General features: G+C 54.4%; 1 protein-coding gene across 1 annotated transcript; it reads right to left on the reverse strand.

Annotated features, from left to right (window-relative positions):
* Positions 1–15172: 15172 nt before the first annotated feature.
* On the reverse strand, positions 15173–19526 carry LOC136454984 (serine/threonine protein phosphatase 2A 57 kDa regulatory subunit B' kappa isoform-like). The gene is made up of 4 exons (XM_066455202.1): positions 19362–19526; positions 19094–19264; positions 16732–17484; positions 15173–15508 (listed from the first exon to the last, which is right to left on the reverse strand). The coding sequence occupies exons 1-4, from the start codon at positions 19524–19526 to the stop codon at positions 15173–15175; spliced, it is 1425 nt and encodes a 474-aa protein (XP_066311299.1).
* Between the last annotated feature and the right edge of the window lie 479 nt (positions 19527–20005).

Here is a 20005-nt window from a genome sequence, read left to right on the forward strand (position 1 = left end):
TCGACTCACCCGAGGCCCCGCGCATAAGGCCTCGGACGAGGTACCGATTCTCCGATTTGCCTGAGGCCCCGCGCATAAGGCCTCGGACGAGGTACCGATTCTCCGCCTCGCCCGAGGCCCCGCCCGTAAGGCCTCAGACGAGGTACCGATTCTCCGCCTCGCCCGAGGCCCCGCACCATGAGGCCTTGGATGAGGACGTCACACCCAACCAACGCATCCAACCACTCCCGCGACGTCAGCTGAACGATGGCTCGATACAGCGGAGTGGCCGACGAGATGGGAGTCACATCGACACCATGCCGTCCGGGACAGGATGGGGCAGGGGTTATCGGCCGCTGTGCTCGGCACTGTGCCCACGACTAACACCCATATTGCACTGTGCTGCCTAACCCCTGCTCCAAGGATAGCGTGGTGTGGAGAGTCAAGTCTGGGTCCCTATAGCCTCGGAATCAATGTACAAGACCAACTGCTCCCTCCGAGCCTCGGATATCCGCTTCTAGGCACTGTACCCACGACTAACACCCATGCTGCACTGTGCTGCCTAACCCCTGCTCCAAGGATAGCGCGGTGTGGAGAGTCAAGTCTGGGTCCCTATAGCCTCAGAATCAATGTACAAGACCAACTGCTCCCTCCGAGCCTCGGATATCCGCTTCCAGGCTCCTGTAGCCTCGGGACTCGCACCCACCGAGCCCCCCACAATGGTTCAGCCTCTGCACCGACTAGGCCTCGGCTCTCTACGTTGTTGACATACAACGACCGGCACATCGTCTGCAGTACGTGCCATACCCTGCGCCAAGCCACAGGAGCTCCCACGTCGCACAGGATCAGGCGTGACCGGCGTGTCGCTCTAGTGCACCAAGGACAAGGCCGCTCCACCGACCATGCCGCCATAGTGACGAGCTACAGGGCTCAACATACCACCTCCGCTCACAAAACACCACGTAGCAAATACATATACCACCCCTGTGCCTCCCTTCAACTATAAAAGGGAGCGACCAGGGCCGCTTCTAGGAGGACAGGGACACACACAGGTGCAAGAAACACACAACGCTCAGTAACACACACATACTCCTTCATTGCAAGAGATCAACATCTCAAGCAACCCACGCCACTCCACGTAGAGACATGGGACTAGCTCCCTCTCTCGCTCAGCTTGTCAGCCCCTACTACAAGCACCTCGGTGCAAGGAATACAAGATCGCTCTCTCAGACTGGACGTAGGGCACCTATTGCCTAAACCAGTATAAACCTTGTGTCTTTTTGCATCACCATCCTAGATTAGGGGCACGCAGTATACTTTCACTAGTTGGTTGAGGACCCGCTAGATCCAAAACACCGACAGTTGGCGTGCCAGGTAGGGGAGCTACTGCGTGTCAGCTTAGTCATCCCAACAAGTTCTAGTGGCAGACCCCGTGCGACCACTGCGTCATGGCATGGTGATCTGGTTTGGGAGCCTAGAGTTCATGTCTCTAGGACATGAGTACGATATGGTACTCCTCCCACCCAGAGCCCCATCGACCGACGGTGACATCGCGCACCAGCTGCCTGGGCACAGGCGGTGCCTAGGCCACCGCTCTCGTCATGCTCGCCAGGCACGATGTGGGCGGGACCACCCCGACACCACATGAGCTCAGGGCGACGCACCGCGCTCTGCCAGTATCCCATGCCCGGCTGTTGGTATAGAGTCTCTGGTTGGGGACCTGTCTAGCTTAAGCCTAGGCAAGGGAAAGACGCCGGTGGCGCGCAGCGATGCCCCGTCATCAAGCTCTGCCCTGCCACCTCCTGAGGAGTTGGCTCCGGTGGAGCGAAGCCCAACGACGACATCGTCCCCGTACCCCTTCGAGTTGGGCAATGCCGCCGCCTACCAATGTTTTGCCCTCGACCTCATCGCCACAACCCTGACCCACACCCATGCTGACTCTTCGGAGGAGGATGAGGCATGGGCCAGAGGGGACTTCACTGGGCTTCGTGACCCTAAAGCCATGCATCGCTTCATGGTCATGAGCGACTACTGCTTCGGCTACACCGACTCCGATAACGAAGGCACTTACATCCCGCTCGTGAGTGCTTCAACATCGAGCTTGGGATGCCGAGCATGGGTGATGAGGACGAGGGCGGGTGATGCCACACCTCCACACGTTGAGCCCCTAGCAGCACGGAATGAGAGCCTTGCCCCCGAGGAACTTTGACGCCTGGACCTAGAGCAGCTCCGTGAGCTTTAGGTCAAGGTCGAACAAGACTGACTCCTTCTGCAATAGCTCCGAGACACTCTCGAGCAAGAGCAGTGGGGTCATAGTGATGGCGGAGCAGCCCGATGGAGGGCCACGACGTCAACCACCGCATCAACAATGACGAAGGGGGCGAGCAACCCCCTATTTTCAATCGCGCTAGCCAAAACATCACAGCAGCAGCGATGCTACTCCGGACGATGCCCGAGCCCTCTACCTCGGAGGGGCGACGGGTCCACGGCGAGCTCCGAGACCTCCTCGAGACCGCCGTGGTACAACAGGCTGAAAGTTCCACCTCTCAATGGCGCAGAGGTGCCTCGGAACTACCCACGATGCCACCTCGGAAGGATAGAGAGGCCTCGGTTCGTCCCAAGCCTGCTCGAGCACCGACAACCAACAAGGCCCTCTCGGTGCATGATCGCCTCGGCGACCGACGCGAGGCGTAAGGCGACCATGATGTGGTTAGCAGGTGATGGCGCCATGACAATGATGGGCCCGCCTGAGGCTATCACCCACATCGAGGCGGTTGCTATGACAGTGGGGAGGACTGCAGTCCTTCTCCTAGGCCACCAAGCACTCAAGTTTTTAGCAAGGCCATCCGCGGTGCCCACTTCCTGGCCCGGTTTCGGCAATCGGCCAACCTTGCAAAGTACAGTGGCGAGACCAACCCCAAGCTGTGGCTGGCCGATTACCGCCTGGCTTGTCAGCTAGGCGGCGTGGATGATGACCTGCTCATCATCCGCAACCTCCCCTTGTTCTTGTCAGACTCAGCGTGAGCTTAGCTTGAACACCTCCCTGCCTTGCAGATCCACAACTGGCGTGACTTGATAAAGGTCTTCATTGGGAATTTCCAGGGCACATACGTGCGCCCCGGGAACTCTTGAGACCTCAAGAGTTGTCGCCAGAGGCCGGACGAGTCTCTCCAAGACTTCATCCGATGCTTCTCCAAGCAATGCACCGAGTTGCCCCATGTCGGCGACTCAGAAATTGTCCAGGCATTCCTCTCTGGCACCTCCTGCCGAGACCTGGTCCGAGAGTTAGGCCGGAACATACTGACCACGACGACCACGCTCCTCGACATCGCCACCAACTTCACATCGGGCGAAGAGGCCGTCGGGGCCATCTTCCCCAACAACGACGCGAAGGGGAAGCGGAGGGACGAGGCCCCCAGGGCCTCGACCCCCTCCCCAAGAAAAAGGAAAAGGGTCACTCGTGTGGAGTCCCTCGGACATGCCGGGCATACCGAGGGAGGTCGCCGAGTACGCCTTGGACATCCGGGCTGGCTCCAGATCGGTGAAGCAACGCCTGTGTCGATTCAACGAGGAAAAGCGCAGGGCCATCAGCGAGGAGGTGCAGAAGCTTTTGGCGGCCAGATTCATCAAGGAAGTGTCCCACCCAGAGTGGTTAGCTAATCCCGTATTAGTTAAGAAGAAAAATGGGAAGTGGAGGATGTGTGTAGACTACACTGGTTTGAATAAAGCATGTCCAAAAGTTCCATTCCCATTACCTCGAATTGACCAAATCATTGACTCCACTGCGGGATGTGAAACCTTATCTTTCCTTGATGCGTATTCCGGTTATCATGAAATCAAGATGAAAGAATCCGACCAGCTCGCAACTTCTTTTATCACCCCATTCGGCATGTACTGCTATGTGAGTATGCCGTTCGGCCTTAGAAATGTAGGGGCCACATACCAACAGTGCATGACCCAGGTCTTCGGTGAGCACATTGGGTGAACCATCGAGGCCTACGTGGATGACATCATGGTCAAGTCCAGGAAGGCCAGTGATCTCGTCGATGACTTGGAGATAGCCTTCAAATGCCTCAGAGAGAAGGGCATCAAGCTCAACCCTAAGAAGTGTGTCTTCGGGGTCCCTCAAGGTATGCTCTTGGGATTCATAGTCTCGGAGTGTGGCATTGAGGCCAACCCAGAGAAGGTCTCAACCGTGACCAACATGGGACCAATCCAAGACCTCAAGGGAGTGCAGAGGGTTATGGGATACCTTGTGGCCCTGAGCCGCTTCATCTCGCGCCTTGGTGAAAAAGGCTTGCCTCTATACTGCCTCTTGAGAAAGTCCGAATGCTTTTCTTGGACCCCCGAGGCTGAGAAAGCCCTCGCCAAGCTCAAGGTACTGCTCACCAATCCTCCTGTCCTAGTGCCACCGACCAAGGGCGAGGCCCTCTTACTCTACGTCACCGCAATGACCCAAGTGGTCAACGCGACCGTAGTGGCCGAGAGGCAGGAAGAGGGGCATGCTCTATCTGTCCAACAACCTATTTACTTCATCAGTGAGGTGCTCTCCAAGACTAAGACACGCTACCCCTACATCCAGAAACTGATCTACGCCGTAGTCTTGGCTAGATGCAAGCTGCATCACTACTTCGAGTCTCACCTAGTGACCGTGGTGTCGTCTTTCCCTCTGGGAGAGATAATCTAGAACTGGGAGGCCTTGGGTAGGATAGCCAAGTGGGCCGTCGAACTCATGGGGGAAGCCCTGTCTTTTGTGCCTCGGAAAGGAATTAAATCCTAGGCCTTGGCCGATTTTGTGGCTGAGTGGACCAACACCCAACTGCCACCTGCTCAAGTCCAGGTGGAATGCTGGACCATGTACTTTGACGGGTCCCTAATGAAGACCGGGGTAGGCGTGGGTCTGCTCTTCATCTCACCCCTCGGAGTGCACATGCGTTACATGATTTGGCTCCACTTCGCTGCCTCCAACAACGCAGCCGAGTATGGAGCCCTCGTCAACGGCTTGCAGATCGCCATCGAACTTGGAGTACGGTGTCTCGACATACGGGGCAATTCGCAACTCATCGTCGATCAAGTGATGAAAGAGTCGAACTGCCATGACCCCAAAATGGAGGCGTACTGCAAGTTGGTACGTCGCCTAGAAGACAAGTTCGACGGTCTCGAACTCAACCACATTGCATGAAAATTCAACGAGGCCGTGGACAAACTGGCAAAGATGGCATCGGCACGGGCCCCGGTCCCCCCGAACATCTTCACCAGAGACCTCCACAAGCCTTCCATCGACTACGCCTCGGTAGCGAAAGAGGGCCCATTGATCGAGCCCACCGCAGGGCCTGAGGCCCCCTCTATCACCGAGGCCCCTGCAGCCAAGCTCGAGGCCATGGAAATCAACGTGGAGCCTCCTGAGGTCGACCAAGGCACAGACTGGCGAGTCCCGTTCCTTGATTGCCTCATTCGAGGAGAGCTTCCTATAGACAGGACCAAAGCCCGATGGCTTGCGCGACGAGCCAAAACTTACGTCCTCAGCAATGGTGAGTTGTATAGGCGAAGCCCATCTAGCGTCCTCCAACGGTGCATCACCACCGAGGTAGGCCAAGCCCTACTTTGGGACTTGCACATAGGAGCCTACGGGCACCATGCAGCGCCTCAGACGCTCGTCGGAAATGCCTTCCGCCAAGGGTTCTACTGGCCAACGGCGGTTGCTAACACCACCAAGCTGGTACGCTCCTACGAGGGATGCCAGTACTATGCGCGGTAGACGCACCTCCCGACCCAAAGCCCTCTAAACCATCCCCATTACATGGCCATTCACCGTATAGGGGCTAGACATGGTTGGGCCTCTGCAGAAGGCCCCAAGGGCTATACCCATTTGCTGGTAGCGATCGATAAGTTCTCCAAGTGGATCGAGGCTCGTCTGATCACTCGAATCAAATCTGAGCAAGCGGTGCTGTTCTTCACTGATATCATCCATAGGTTTGGGGTTCCAAACACCATCATCACTGACAATGGGACACAATTCACTAGCCACAAGTTCCTAACGTTCTGCGACGACCACCACATCTGTGTGGCCTGGTTGGCTATAGTACACCCTAGGACAAATGGCCAAGTAGAACGTGCCAACGGCATGATCCTATAGGGTCTCAAGCCAAGAATATACAACTGGTTGAAGAAATTTGGCAAGAAATGGCTTGCCGAACTCCCGTCGGTCATCTGGAGCCTAAGGAACACTCCGAGTCGAGCCATGGGGTTCACGCCATTCTTCCTGGTCTATGGAGCCGAGGCCATCCTCCCCACTGACTTGGAGTACGGTTCCCCGAGGCTACAGGCCTACAACGAGCAAAGCAACCACACTGCCTGTGAGGACGCCCTTTACCAACTAGAGGAAGCCCAAGACGTTACGCTGCTACACTTGGCCAAGTACCAGCAAGCCCTACGATGCTATCAAGCTCGGCGCATTCGAAGCCGAGACCTAAAGGTGGGTGACCTAGTGCTGAGACTGAGGCAAAGCAATAAGGGCCACCACAAGTTGACCCCGCCATGGGAAGGGTCGTACATCATCGCCAAAGTGCTAAAGCCCGGGACCTACAAGCTAGCCAACGAGAAGGGCGAAATCCTCACCAATGCTTGGAACATAGAACAGCTACGTCGCTTCTACCTTTAAATTTCTAAGCATTGTATACATTGTTTCCTGAAATACAATAAAGAAGCGTTCTTTAGTTGTTCTATTTTTTTGAGAAACCCCCCGAACCCATCGATGGGGGATTAGCGTTACGATAACGCTATAAGGGAGACTTAGCTCTGCCTCTATAGAACCGAGCCTTCCTCGGGGGCTAGAAGGGGGGACCCCCCTAAGTCCCAGTCACCGTTTTTAGTTGTTTTTCGAAAAAATTTCTATGCCAAACTCTCTCGCGTACCCTGACAAATCGATTGTAAAAACCCTAAGGACCGAAAGTTTGTCTCAAGGCCAAAAGGCCGGCTGAGCCGCGAGACAGCCTATGCCTCTGGGCTATGGCAACTCCCTCACCACCTTTTGCCCAAGGGGCAACTTAGGCTCTGAGGAAGTTTTTTGCAAGAGATATGTTCAAAGAGGAGACAGAGGGCATATGCTCGGAAATACAATAAAAAACGATTAAAAACATATACACACAAGTACTTTAAAAGGCCTCAACGGCCACAAGCGTTATGGTACAATAATGTAAGTCCTAATCTATTTACATGCCCCCTTTGGCCCAGGTCAAAGCTCAGGGTCGCCAGCGTCGACAGTCGGCGTAGGAGGAACCACCTCCTCTTTGAACAACCTGGCCAGTGCTGTGCCAGGGGCCTCAGCCGCCTCCACCAGCTTCATGACCTCCTCCTCGGCCTTCTCGTCATCCTCAGCCACGACATAACCATCGCTGATGGCCTCGAGGTCGATGCCGGCGTAGTGCGAGGAGACGACGGCCAGGGCACGCTTGACGCCCGTATGTAGCGCCCCCCAAAGCCGCTCGTGGACTCGGCCGCTCAACGCGATCAAGCGTCTCCCGAGGGAGCTGCCCGACTCAACCCCTTCAACCTCTAGGGCCTCGCAGGTGGTACGGGCGGCACTTTGCAGCACGTTGTGCTCCTGGATCTCGGCCTCAAGCACTGCCTGCACTACGACGGAGGCCTCGGCTGCCCAGGTGACCTCCTTCTCCAACCCTGTGCCAAGATAGGCGGGATGGGGTCAAGCACGAAAGAAAAACAAGCCGAACAGGGGCGCAAGCCTACGAGACTCACCCTCAGCTTTCTTCCTCCAGTTTTGGACCTCAACCCAAGAGGCCTCAGCCGCCATAGAAGCCTCCCTCTCCAGCTCTGTGTCGCATCGGGGAGTCAAGGGTCGAACGCAAGAAAAACAAATAAAACAAGGGGCGCGGCTCAACGGGACTCACCCTCGGCCTTTTCCTTCTAGGCTAAGGCCTCGACCCAGGAGGCCTCGGCCACCTTGAGGGCCTCTGCCAGGGCACCTTTCATCAGTAGGTGCGCGCCCTACTCCACCCCTAGCTGCCCGGCGATAGCCTTGGCAGAGACCTCCACTTGTTCGACCTAGGACCTAAAAGTGTCCCACTCGTTGGCCACCCGGGTCAACTCCTCCAGCTCCTTGATTCGTGCCACCAAAGGGATGGCCTACTCCCGAGCCATGGTCGCCTCGGCCTTCATATCAGCACAACGAAGGTGGAGGTCCTCCACCTCCGTGCTCTGCGCCGATAGAAGCCCATTAGCATTAGCGAGCAGGTCCTTCTACTGTCGGAGCTAGTCCTAGACGTCCCTCTCTCACCAGAGGAACATCGACTTCCCAAGGGACCGGGCCTCAAGCTCCTGGATAGGCAGAACAGACATCAAGCACTGCGAGAAAACTCGGGAAAAAGACAACACAGCACAAGGAAAGAAAGCGCGCACCTGGGCAACGCCGGGCAGATCGTCAGCCACGACGGATAGCGCTGTCTGCAGCGACCGCTCTGCCAGCTAGTGGAATTGCTCGAAGGAGCCCCAGCGCCCCCCTCGGCCGCATCCTCAAGGGCGAACATAGGCTCCCCCTTAGGGTCATCCTAGCTCCGCCACAAGACACGCGGGCGATCCCACCCACGGGGCTTGGGTTGTACCCGGACGAGGGCCGAGCTTCCCTCGCCAGAAGTCGGAGCTAGCTGCTCCGCGGTGCTGGCCGCTTCGGTGTCTGCCACTTCCTTCCCCTGGGAAGTATTGTCGAAGGAGATTGAATGAACCTCCACCTCCCGGGCGCTCTCATGTGACGGCAGTGGGTCTTAGACCGGGGGTGGTACCGAAGCTTGCCCCACCTCCATCTCCGCATCCTAGGCTGCCGGCTCTGCTGCGCCCAAGCCGGCCTCCGCTACCTTGGCCTCGGTGGTCCCGGGACCTCTAGCCTCTGCCACCTTGGCCTCGGTGGTCCTCGGAGCCCCAGCGTCCGCCACCTCGTCTTCGGAAGCCCTGGAAGCCCCGGCCTCCACCACCTTAGCCTCGGAGGTCCTAGGGGTCTCGACCTCACCCTTGGTGGCCTCAGCAATTGAAGGTGCCATGACTTCACCTAGTTCCAGGGCCTCGGCCTCGCGGGGCATAGGCACCTCCTCCCCCGCTTGCTTTGTGGCCGCCTCGGTAGCCTCTCCTTGGGCAACCAGCTCCTTCGGGTCGGCCCTGGCCGACACCGCGCCACGCTGTATGGCGGCCTGTGCCTCCACCACCCATCGGGCGGTGGAGCTGGTGCTCACCTTGAGCGCCTTATGTGGCGCCAGGGCGGGCGCTTTCGCCAAATGCTTCCAGCTAAAGATGAAACACTTACTTGGTCAGCATACGACCAAAGAACAAGTGGAAGATGCTGCAAACTCGACTAACAAAGCACTTACCTCGAACGGGGACATAATAGCTTCCGCGCCATGTCCCTCGTCCTCTACAATGACGGTGGCAGCAGTGGTGGCATGGTCCCCATGTCCGCCGGTGTCGGCCAGCCCTCGCCGAACTCCGACACCCCCTTGACCCTCTACAGAGGCTGTTGGATCGCCCCCGCCGTCGAGCCCACCAGGTTGACGATGCGCTTCCCCAACACCCGTGTCTTAGGCGTGTCGGCCTCAGCCCTGGGGCGAGCGATTGCCAGCCTCGAGGCGTCCTCTCCTCCTCCTCCTAGAGATGCTGGGCCGCTCACCGACGCCCCAGGCGCCGTCCCCCTAACGTCAGAGAGATGGTCCAGAGGGCCCTACCCTGCCTCGCTCTCGTCGTCATCGCCCGAGGAATCCGTCGACGATGGTGATGGAGACGGCTCCTCCGAGAGAGTGTCGTGCCTCTGCTACCGGCGATGTTTCTCTAGCTCGTCGCGCTTGAGGCTCTTCCTCTTGCGCCTTGCCTCCTCGGTGTCCTTCTGCTCCTTGTATGCCTCGACATGTGCCCTGTTCGCCACCCGCCGCTCTGTGTCCTCGGGAATGGGCGGTGGGGAGGCTCACACATCCCTCATCCCCTACAGGAACAACAAACACAAATAAGGGAACAGATTAAAAATGTAAGGAGCAAGGAGGCCTCGGGGGCCACAGCGGCGCGTGACTTACCAGAGAGATGTACCCCCACGATGGGCGCATCAGGAATGGGGTCAGATCACTGCTCCTCTGCCGCCCCTCCATCATCTCTCTCACCCGACGCAGAACCTCCTCATCGAAAAGGGTGACGGCGGACAACTGGATGCCATCGATCGGCTCACACGGTGTCATCTCGAACAGGTGTTGCCACCGAGCCATCAGCGGCAGCACCCACTGGTGGTGGAACGCCGCCATGACCATGACCGCCGTGAGGCCGCAGCTGCGCAGCCTCTCCAGCGCCTTCAGGAGTGGCTGCAGCTTGGGCTGATCAACCAATGGGACGCCGTACCTCCACCTCTCTGGCTGGCTCTCCACGACCCGCCCGGTATAGGGGGAAGCCCACCGTCATCATTGCGGAGGTAGAACCAGCTGTTGTACCAGCGGCGGTTGAACAACGCGAGCTGGGCTAGGATGTAGAAGGGCTGCCTGTCTTGGTGCACTTGGAGAGTGTAGCCGCCAGCCCTTAATGCCTTCCGCGTGCCCGTCGTGCCCACCGGCTTGGTGTTGAGCCCCGCCCAAAAGAAGTGGAGCCATAGCTCCCAGTGGGGGGTGATGCCCAGGTACCCCTTGCAGATGACGACAAAGATGGTCGCCTGCACGATGGAGTTGGGGTTGAAGTTGTGGAGCTCCACACCGTAGTAATGCGGGAGCGCCCACATGAACCGGTCCGCCGGCAAGCCGAGACCGCGCTCGTGGAAGGCCACGAAGCTCATGATGTAGCCATCGCATGGCCTCTGCTCTGGCTCGCCCCCCCCAGAGCAATCCACTCCGGTCTATTGGGGTCGGTAACCGGGTAGAGGAGACCATCGTCGACGAGTGACTATAGCGTCGCCACAGACACATCGGACAGACCCCAAGGATCTACCTAGACAATAACAGCGCCGCCGGCCATGGGTGCAGTGGAGAATGCAGCTACGGTGGTAAGGCATGCTCTCGCTATCCCTCTCTCTCTCTCTCGCCTTTCCTCCCCCCTTCTCCCTTCTCCCCGGCGCTCTCTTCCTCTATTCTTAGCAACCGCTCAAGGGCAGAAAGGGTGAACGTAGGCAGGCAAGGTAAGGAGGGGCGGGGCGAGGCTCGTCACGTATTTATGAGGGAGGGAAGGGGGCGAAACGGACAGGCGATGAAACCGGGGAAGTTTCCCTCAGATCTAGCGCAATTAATCTGGATCCGACTAAACCGCCCACACGTCCACCTTTTCCTTATTAACCGCGCGCACACAGTAACATCCCATCCATAGACATCACGTCGCATCTGACCACAGTGATGGCAGGCGCCGTTTCGTCTCCCCAAGGAACCACCTCAAAAGGCACAACCGCCGTCGTCAGCCGATGGGAAGGGAATATCCCCCACCCGATTCCTTTTAGACTAAAGAACTAGGCATCGAGCATGTTACGGTCCAGGGGTTCGAAGGCTGGGCCCCTGATGGTCTCGACAGCTGCCCTAGTACAAACAGAGTCAGGGATGACTATGGGCGAGCCCATACATGGACGAGGCCCAAGCAAGCAATTGCTTGGGATGCCCTAAGTCGTGTCCGAGACCGACAGGGAGGTCTCTGAATGGGATCCCACCGTGGGGAGGCACCGAGCCCCTAGAGCCAATCAAACAGCCCTAGGACCCACTAGAGAAGCCCTCTAGTACTTTTGGAATGCGTCTCTAGACCGCTAGCTGACCCCTATCGAATGGGGCACGGGCCTCCACTTGGACTTACCCAATAATAGCTCACCGGAGGTGTCACTACTCGTGTCCACCGAGGGTAGCCTGGCATACCCCACCCCTCCTTCTAAATGAAAAGGATGCGCGAGGGCTGCACAAAAAAGACAGGGAAACTCCTAATTGCCCTCTTGCTCCGCGTAGAGGCTCGGGGGCTCTTCTTGCAAACAAGCCAAGGCCCAGCAACCCGAACTCGCACTCGGGGGCTCAACAAACATGATGAAAGGCACCGAGCCCGTTACGGTCCAGGGGTTCGAAGGCTGGGCCCCTGAGGATCTCGACAGCTGCCCCAGGACAAACAGAGTCAGGGATGACTATGGGCGAGCCTGTACATGGCCGAGGCCCAAGCAAGCAATTGCTTGGGATGCCCTAAGTCGTGTTTGAGACCGGCAGGGAGGTCTCTGAATGGGATCCCACCATAGGGAGGCACCGAGCCCCCGGAGCCAATCGAACGTCCCTAGGACCCACTAGAGAAGCCTTCTGGTACTTTTGGAGTGCGTCTCTGGACCGCTAGCCGACCCCTATCGAATGGGGCACGGGCCTCCACTCGGACTTACCCGATAACAGCTCACCGGAGGTGTCACTGCTCACGCCCACCGAGGGTAGCCTGGCATACTCCACCCCTCCTTCTGAACGAAAAGGATGCGTGAGGACCGCACAAAAAAGATAGGAAAACTCCTGATCGCCCTCTTGCTTTGAGCAGAGGCTCGAGGTCTCTTCCTGCAACCAAGCCGAGGCCCAGCGACCCGAACTCGCACTCGTGGGCTCGGCAAACGCGATAAAACCCCTCGCTCAACATGAGAAAAGCCCTTGGATGAATAAATCCACTCCTCTAGGGCCTCGGGGGCTACACCCGGCGGGTGCGCTTGCGCGCACCCACCGAGGCCTCGAGTACGAAATACCATCCCAACAGGAGCTGCCGCGAGCCAAGTCTCGTCAAAACCTCAGGGAGAGCGCTCACGCTCTCCCCGAGGCTCAGGGGCTACTGTCGGGTACCATAAAAAGGGGTCCCCTAGGCAAGAACCAAAAAATTCGCTTAGACCTTGTAAATATCGAAGCCAAGAGACAACCACCAGCAAACCCCCACCTTATCCAAGACTCGGCTGGACCGCCTGGCCCACCTCGAACAGTATCTGAGCTCACCCGAAGCGTGCTCGGCCCAAAATGAAACCACGAGGCCTCGGATGAGGTACCGATTCTCTGACTCGCCCGAGGCCCTGCGCGTAAGGCCTCGGACGAGGTACCGATTCTTCGACTCGCCCGAGGCCCTGCGCGTAAGGCCTCGGACGAGGTACCAATTCTCCGACTCGCTCGAGGCCCCGCGCGTAAGGCCTCGGACGAGGTACCGATTCTCCGACTCGCCCGAGGCCCCGCGCGTAAGGCCTCAGACGAGGTACCGATTCTCCGCCTCGCCTGAGGCCCCGCCCGTAAGGCCTCGGACGAGGTACCGATTCTCCGCCTCGCCCGAGGCCCCACGCCTCGAGGCCTCGGACGAGGTACCGATTCTCCGCCTCGCCCGAGGCCCCGCGCCACGAGGCCTCGGACGAGGACGTCACACCCAACCAACGCGTCCAACCGCTCCCGTGACGTCAGTCGAACGACGGCCCGATACAGCGGAGTGGCCGACGAGATGGGAGTCACATCGACGCCATGCCGTCCGGGACAGGACGGGGCAGGGGTTATCGGCCGCTGTGCTCGGTACTGTGCCCACGACTGATACCCGTGCTGCACTGTGCTGCCTAACCCCTGCTCCAAGGACAGCGCGGCGTGGAGAGTCAAGTCTAGGTCGCTGTAGCCTCGGAATCAACGTACAAGACCAACTGCTCCCTCCGAGCCTCGACTATCCGCTTTCGGGCTCCTGTAGCCTCGGGACTCGCACCCGTCGAGCCCCCCACAATGGTTCAACCTCTGCACCAACTGGGCCTCGGCTCTCTACGTTGTCGACATACAGCGACTGGCACGTCGTCTGCAGTACGCGCCATACCCTGCGCCAAGCCGCAGGAGCTCCCACGTCGCACAGGATCAGACGTGACCGGCGCGTCACTCCAGTGCACCGAGGACAAGGCCGCTCCACCGACCATGCCGCCATAGTGACGAGCTACAGGGCTCGGCATACCTCCTTCGCTCACAAAACGCCACGTAGCAAATACATGTACCGCCCCTGTGCCTCCCTTCAACTATAAAAGGGAGCGACCAGGGCCGCTTCTAGGAGGACAGGGACACACACAGGTGCAAGAAACGCACAACGCTCGGTAACACACACACTCCTTCAGTGCAAGAGATCAACATCTCAAGCAACCCACGCCACTCCACGCAGAGACCTGGGACTAGCTCCCTCTCTCGCTCAGCTTATAAGCCCCTACTACAAACACTTCGGTGCAAGGAATACAAGATCGCTCTCTCAGACTGGACGTAGGGCACCTATTGCCTGGACCAGTATAAACCTAGTGTCTCTTTGCATCACCATCTGGGATTAGGGGCACGCAGTACACTTTCACTAGTCGGTTGAGGACCCGCCGGACCCAAAACACCGACAAAGGGAGGGGGCGCTGGGGGCCGGGTGCGGAAGGAGGGGTGGGGCGGTTTATGTGGATATTTTTGTTTGTTGAGTGTCCCAGATCTGTGGCACTCGATAAAGTTTTTTTTTTCATTTTTTTTCTTCTCCTTTTTTAGAATAATGTTGCCGAGTGAAAAAAAATAAAACACTCGGCAAGCCCTTTGTTTGCCGAGTGCAAAAAAGAAAACACTCGGCATACCCTTTGTTTGTCGAGTGTAATTATTTTGCCGAGTGTTTTTAGCGAAACACTCGGCAAAGAGCTCTTTATCGAGTGCCCGAAGAAATACACTGGGCAAACATAAAAACACTAGTAAATTAGAGGTTTTCGGTAGTGCTAGCTGGTTAGGATACTCGGCTCTCACCCGAGATACCCGGGTTTGAGTCCGGCAACGGAAACTTTTTGTTTTCCCTGTCTCTATTTTTATCATTTTACAAATTTTGTGCCACAGCTCCGGCCTCCGGGAGACCCACTTTTACACTGAACTAAACTTACGTACAGTTTCATGCATTCTTTCTGTCTCTCGAATTTCATACTCAATTTGATGGAGTATTTAGCCAGGTCAGTCGTTCTGAATGTAGCCGAACATGTGAAAACTGAAAAGGCAAAAGGCAACCTCAGAATATATATGCAGGACACTGCATGTAAAACCAGTAAAACGGATAGATCCCATAGTAGTTGCACCTTAGAGTTACAGCAAGGCATACTACTGCTACTGCTACTACAAGTCTACAACAACAAACTAAACAAGCAAGGTGAAGTTGGTCACGAGCTTTTCAGCAATTGGCCCATGTTGCCAACAAGATGAAGGAGGAGCAGTCCTCCACTTGACGCCTAGCGACTCACCAGGACGGCAGTGTTGCCTGTCACTGGCTGGAACGCCGCTGCAGACTCTAGCAGCTCCCAGGCCAGCCTACGTTTACCTTCCAGCAACGCTCGTATCTCTTCGTCTTCATTGTGTGCGGCAAGGCAGGCTGAGAAGAGCTCCTCATCCATTTCAGACAGCATCTTCTTCACGTTGGTTGTCAGGTTTAGGACCGATACATTCCAGTGGTTCTGGATATTCTCTTCCAATGCCGGGGTGACGATGGGCATGATTGCTTGCCGATTCTGTGCAACCAAGATGATGATGCGATCATTGTTCCACATGAAGAGTGCTCGTTCTGCAACCTGAAATAGTTTGTTTGATTTGACTCAACCACTTGAAGGGAACGTCTTAAAAAAAAGGAGTACTTAGTAACAAGGAGCAAAATAGTGAATGGTGGATATCATTAATGGAAAAAGACAACAAGCCCAGAAATTGCCACACCCACCGAAGAGGGTTCATTTCTACTTTCCAGGGAAAACCAAACTTGGCCGGAGCACCAGAAACCAAACGGTTTCCTGGTTAACTCAATTATCCAGTCTGAATCATTTTATTTAGCTTTTGCTTCCTTAACATCAAATCCAGCCAAAACTGATCATACCATACATAGCAGGCACCCAACTAGACACACTGTTTCGGCTGATGCTTTGCATACAGTTTCATTTTCTACTTTCTTAAAAGAAGGGAAACTGCATATCAACTATGGCCATCTCCCATACCCAGACCATAAATGGCGGTGCTTGCTGGCCTACCATTATTTGTCCACATCATTCAGAAAATAACAGGTACTCATTGCTTATTTGGCTTCTCTACAGGTGGTGCACATTTCATGCATCAGGAAAATCAACAGAGCCTAGCCTTACATGGGCAGTATGTGGTTACATTACTATAAGTACATTTTGTGGCCATGAATGTTTCCAACTGGATGAGTGATTCTTTGGACTGTACTATGTAGACGATAACATAAAGTAATGAGAGTAACAAATGTATTAGATTAAAGCATCAATGAGTGGGTGAAGCTCATCATTTGGTACAGCATTTTTGCATATATGACAAAAATGCATATCTTTCGTGTTTGAGAAAAATGCATATCTTTCGTGTTTTGAGAAAATGCATATCTTTGATGGTTTTTGCACGCTGCTATCACCCTTGCTATTCAAATCAAGGAGAAGGCTCGATGCCGGGTACAAGCATGGTTCCATAAATTGAGGTCACTCTTTGTTGGCATCAATGTGTAATGCCTTCCTTAATTGTAGGTTGCTTTAGTTTACTTGTACACAATAACCTTTTGAAATTCTATGCCGTCTAAGCCCTTCCCTAGCTTGACGTGCGTGTGGTCAACCTTTCTACTCCTCTTAATGAAATACATGCTCAGAAATATTCCAGAAAAAAAATGCATTATGTAAATAGAGGGATAGAATGCATGCAGACTACAGAATGGACATGAGAATGTAAATGGAATTTAAATCACAACACACAATTCATTTTCTCCTAAATAAGGTGAGGGTCAACATAATTTATGAGATACCTGGAAGTGGGAACTGTTGATGCATTGAGCAATTCGTCTGAACAATGGAACCATGCACTTCTGGAATTCAACCGTGTTGGTTGCCTCCAGGACCTCTTCAATCTCACTCAGAAACATTACTTCTTTCTGGCTAATTGTTATTGGCCAGTATCTGAGCAGGCCAAGTATCACTGAACTTGCAAGCTTTGGTTCCTTCTCTACAAACTGAGTCACACAGTAGGTTAACTGCTGCAGATATAAACCAACCAATTTTGGCTTGTGTAAAGGAATTAGAACCCTCCAAAGAAAGATTTTATGTTCCTCCTTCAGAGGCAATGCAAAGCCACTAATAACACTACCAAAAACCTCCAGTAGTTCAGCAATACCATTATGGCGATCAGTCTCAAACACGAAGTGGTAGAATATATTGGTCACTGCTTTGCGGATGAAGGGACGGTGCACCATGAACTTTCCATAGATTCGATGCAATATTGTTTTCAAGCAATCCCTTTCTCTTGGATCCTCAGAATCGAACAGTTCGAGTAGCTTCACGATGAATGTGTGGTCAAAATATTTCTTTCCTACCTTCGTATCCAGAGATGAGGAGCCAATAAATTTCAGTAGCAGATCAAATGTGCCGTCTTTTTGTAGCAGATCAAACGTCGCCCCTGCACTTCCCAGATCATACACAAGATGCAGATGGGGCCATGCAGGATCAAACATTGGCTCCTCCTCTATGTCATGACATATTTGATATCGAACATAAATTTGTTCCTATAAAAATAAGAGTTAAGTACTTCAGAAAACTGTTTTACAGAAGACATCAAGTTGAGGACTTCATTCAAGTGTGCTGCGTGCAGCCAGATGATCCAACTAGGATAACGGTTTGACTTGGTTAGGCAAGCATCTGGTTCACAAATTAGGCATGACAACGTCGTTTGGGCCAGGTCACACACGCCATATGCCCATGGCATTGTGACAAGTGGCCCTTAGGTGTGCCAACCTTCTAAGTTATGGTGAGCTTTTTCTTTGCCACAAGCTAGGCAAAAAAGTGTGGGAACACTAGGTGTTCTTAAGCCATGATCCAAAAAGATGCTAGATTATTCCGCATGCTTATTTGAACATTGAAAAAATCTGCAATGAGTATTCTGACCCTGAAGATTGTTATCCTTTTCATTAGCATCAGCAGTATTTCACATATGGACCTGTGATTTTCAGGGAGGAACCAACCGAGCCCTTTACCTACCTGCAGCTAGATCCTCCGAGAAGGGTGGAAGTGAATCTGGAGCAAACAGCTTCTGAATCTTGAACGGGCATGCCTAGTTTAGTATCTCGTACAAATTTGTCTTCACCTTTCGAGCAGCCTTTTCCTCCTAGGGAAAGCTGCATATGTTTGGATGTTTACAATCTAATAAACCCTGATCCACAGAGCAGCTGCCTTTCCAAGCGGCGAACAATTTGGAAATCGCTGTTGCTGATGTAAGAATTATGCCCCTTTTCTCTGATAAATCGTACATTTCCATGTCCACATGACGCTGGCCTTCACAGTGAACGCCTCTGAAGGCCACTGTTCATGTTCTGTCTCCTGCTCAACATGACCTCCGAAACAGAGTTCCATATTGTGTGTCTGTTTGTTCATACTTCACACCGTATTCGTGTACAGTTCTTTTTAAGTGCTGCTTGATTCAGATACTCCTTGTCCATATGATATGCTTTCCCGTGGCATTTCTCTTCTCTCTTCACCTCTGGAAGCAGTTTTTTTCGTCCTAGAGGGATCATATCATGTGAGCACAAAGCTGCCTGTGTTTGGATGTTTATATCTGATATAAGCCGTGGTCTACAGAGCTTCCTTTCCAGGCGTCGAACTCCTTGAAACTGCTACTTCTGATACTAATTCGGGCACTTGGAAGTCCAGTTGCCATCAGCCTTGAGAGGTAAATGCCTCTGAAGACTGAAGGTCAGTGCTCATGTTCTGTCTCGTTGACATGTTCCATATGGTGTCTGTGTGTTTGTTCATACTTCATATTAGTACGTGTGTTGTGTGTACAGTTCCTTGTAAATGCTGCTTGATTCCTACTTACACTGATTGTGATCGTGATTGGTGTGTGAGAGTTTCTGGACAACGTACAGAGAGTTTCTGCTTTTCAGCCACTCTTTTGCTTCGGCCTCTTCTCTGTACTCCAAGCTAAAGGCCATTCGTCCATTTCTCTTGGAGCTCAGAGAGTCAGAGTCAGTGAGATGCACCCACATGCGCCACAGTAAATGTTTGTGCAGATTACCGGGACCAGTAACATTTGTTGAGATTAGTGTGGAGGTGCTGATGCCATTCTCGATCTCCATCTGTCTCGCCGTTCGATGTCGTGTTGGGCCAGCCAAGTAGTACACTGCACTGCGCTGCACCACCATCAAAGTTAAAAGAGAAGACAGTGCCAGCGCCAATGCCTGCCATCCACGGCTCGTCGTCGCCGTTTCTCGCCACAGCGCAAATGGCAATGCAGCACTGCACGGGCACCCCAGTACCCCACCACGCGGTCGCTGGCTCACTGCAGTCGATCTGCAGATCCAAATCTGCTGCTGGAAACGAACATGCATGTTTGCCGAGATCCCTAGCAGCGTGTATATCCTGTTGCCTGTCAGTCAGTAGCGTAGACAGGGCACGTGCGGAAGCTGCCGAGAGCAGCCCCTCCTGCGGTCCTGCCGGTGGCCCGCCGGTGCCCTGCTATCGGGGGCTCTGACGGCATGTCGCCGCGGCGGCGGCGGCGGCGGCGGCGGCGGCGGAAAGCTCTAGCCGTGCCGCCAAGCAGATGCTTGTTCATAGTACGTACTACTACTTGTCACTGGTACATGCTTCATTCCTTCCAGCACCGGTGAGTGTGAGTACAAGGAGAGATTTTCATATGAAGCCTGAAGTGCAGTGCAGACAGATCATGAACTGCTGCTGCTGCTGCTGAACGTGACGATTCGTTGATTCGCTTACCGTTAGCTATCCTCTTAACTTTCGTGGCGATTCTGTTTATGTTTGTAATAACCGAACAACAGGGTTAATATAACACACATCGTTGAAGGCTGAAGCCCATGTCAAACACCATTTCCCGACCGTTTTTCGTTTCACACTTGACAGAGAGAGCTGCAGACCTGCACTGCAGTCGTCACAACGCTGCTGTCATCATCGCGAGCTGCACTGTATCTAAGAACCTGCTGCACCCCATGCCCAACCCAACCAGCAGATTTTTCCCGCCGGAGACCTCGTCGGCGACCTTATTATATATATATATATATATATATATATATATAT

This window comes from Miscanthus floridulus, chromosome 5, assembly GCF_019320115.1.
Source record: "Miscanthus floridulus cultivar M001 chromosome 5, ASM1932011v1, whole genome shotgun sequence".
Lineage (NCBI taxonomy): Eukaryota > Viridiplantae > Streptophyta > Magnoliopsida > Poales > Poaceae > Miscanthus > Miscanthus floridulus.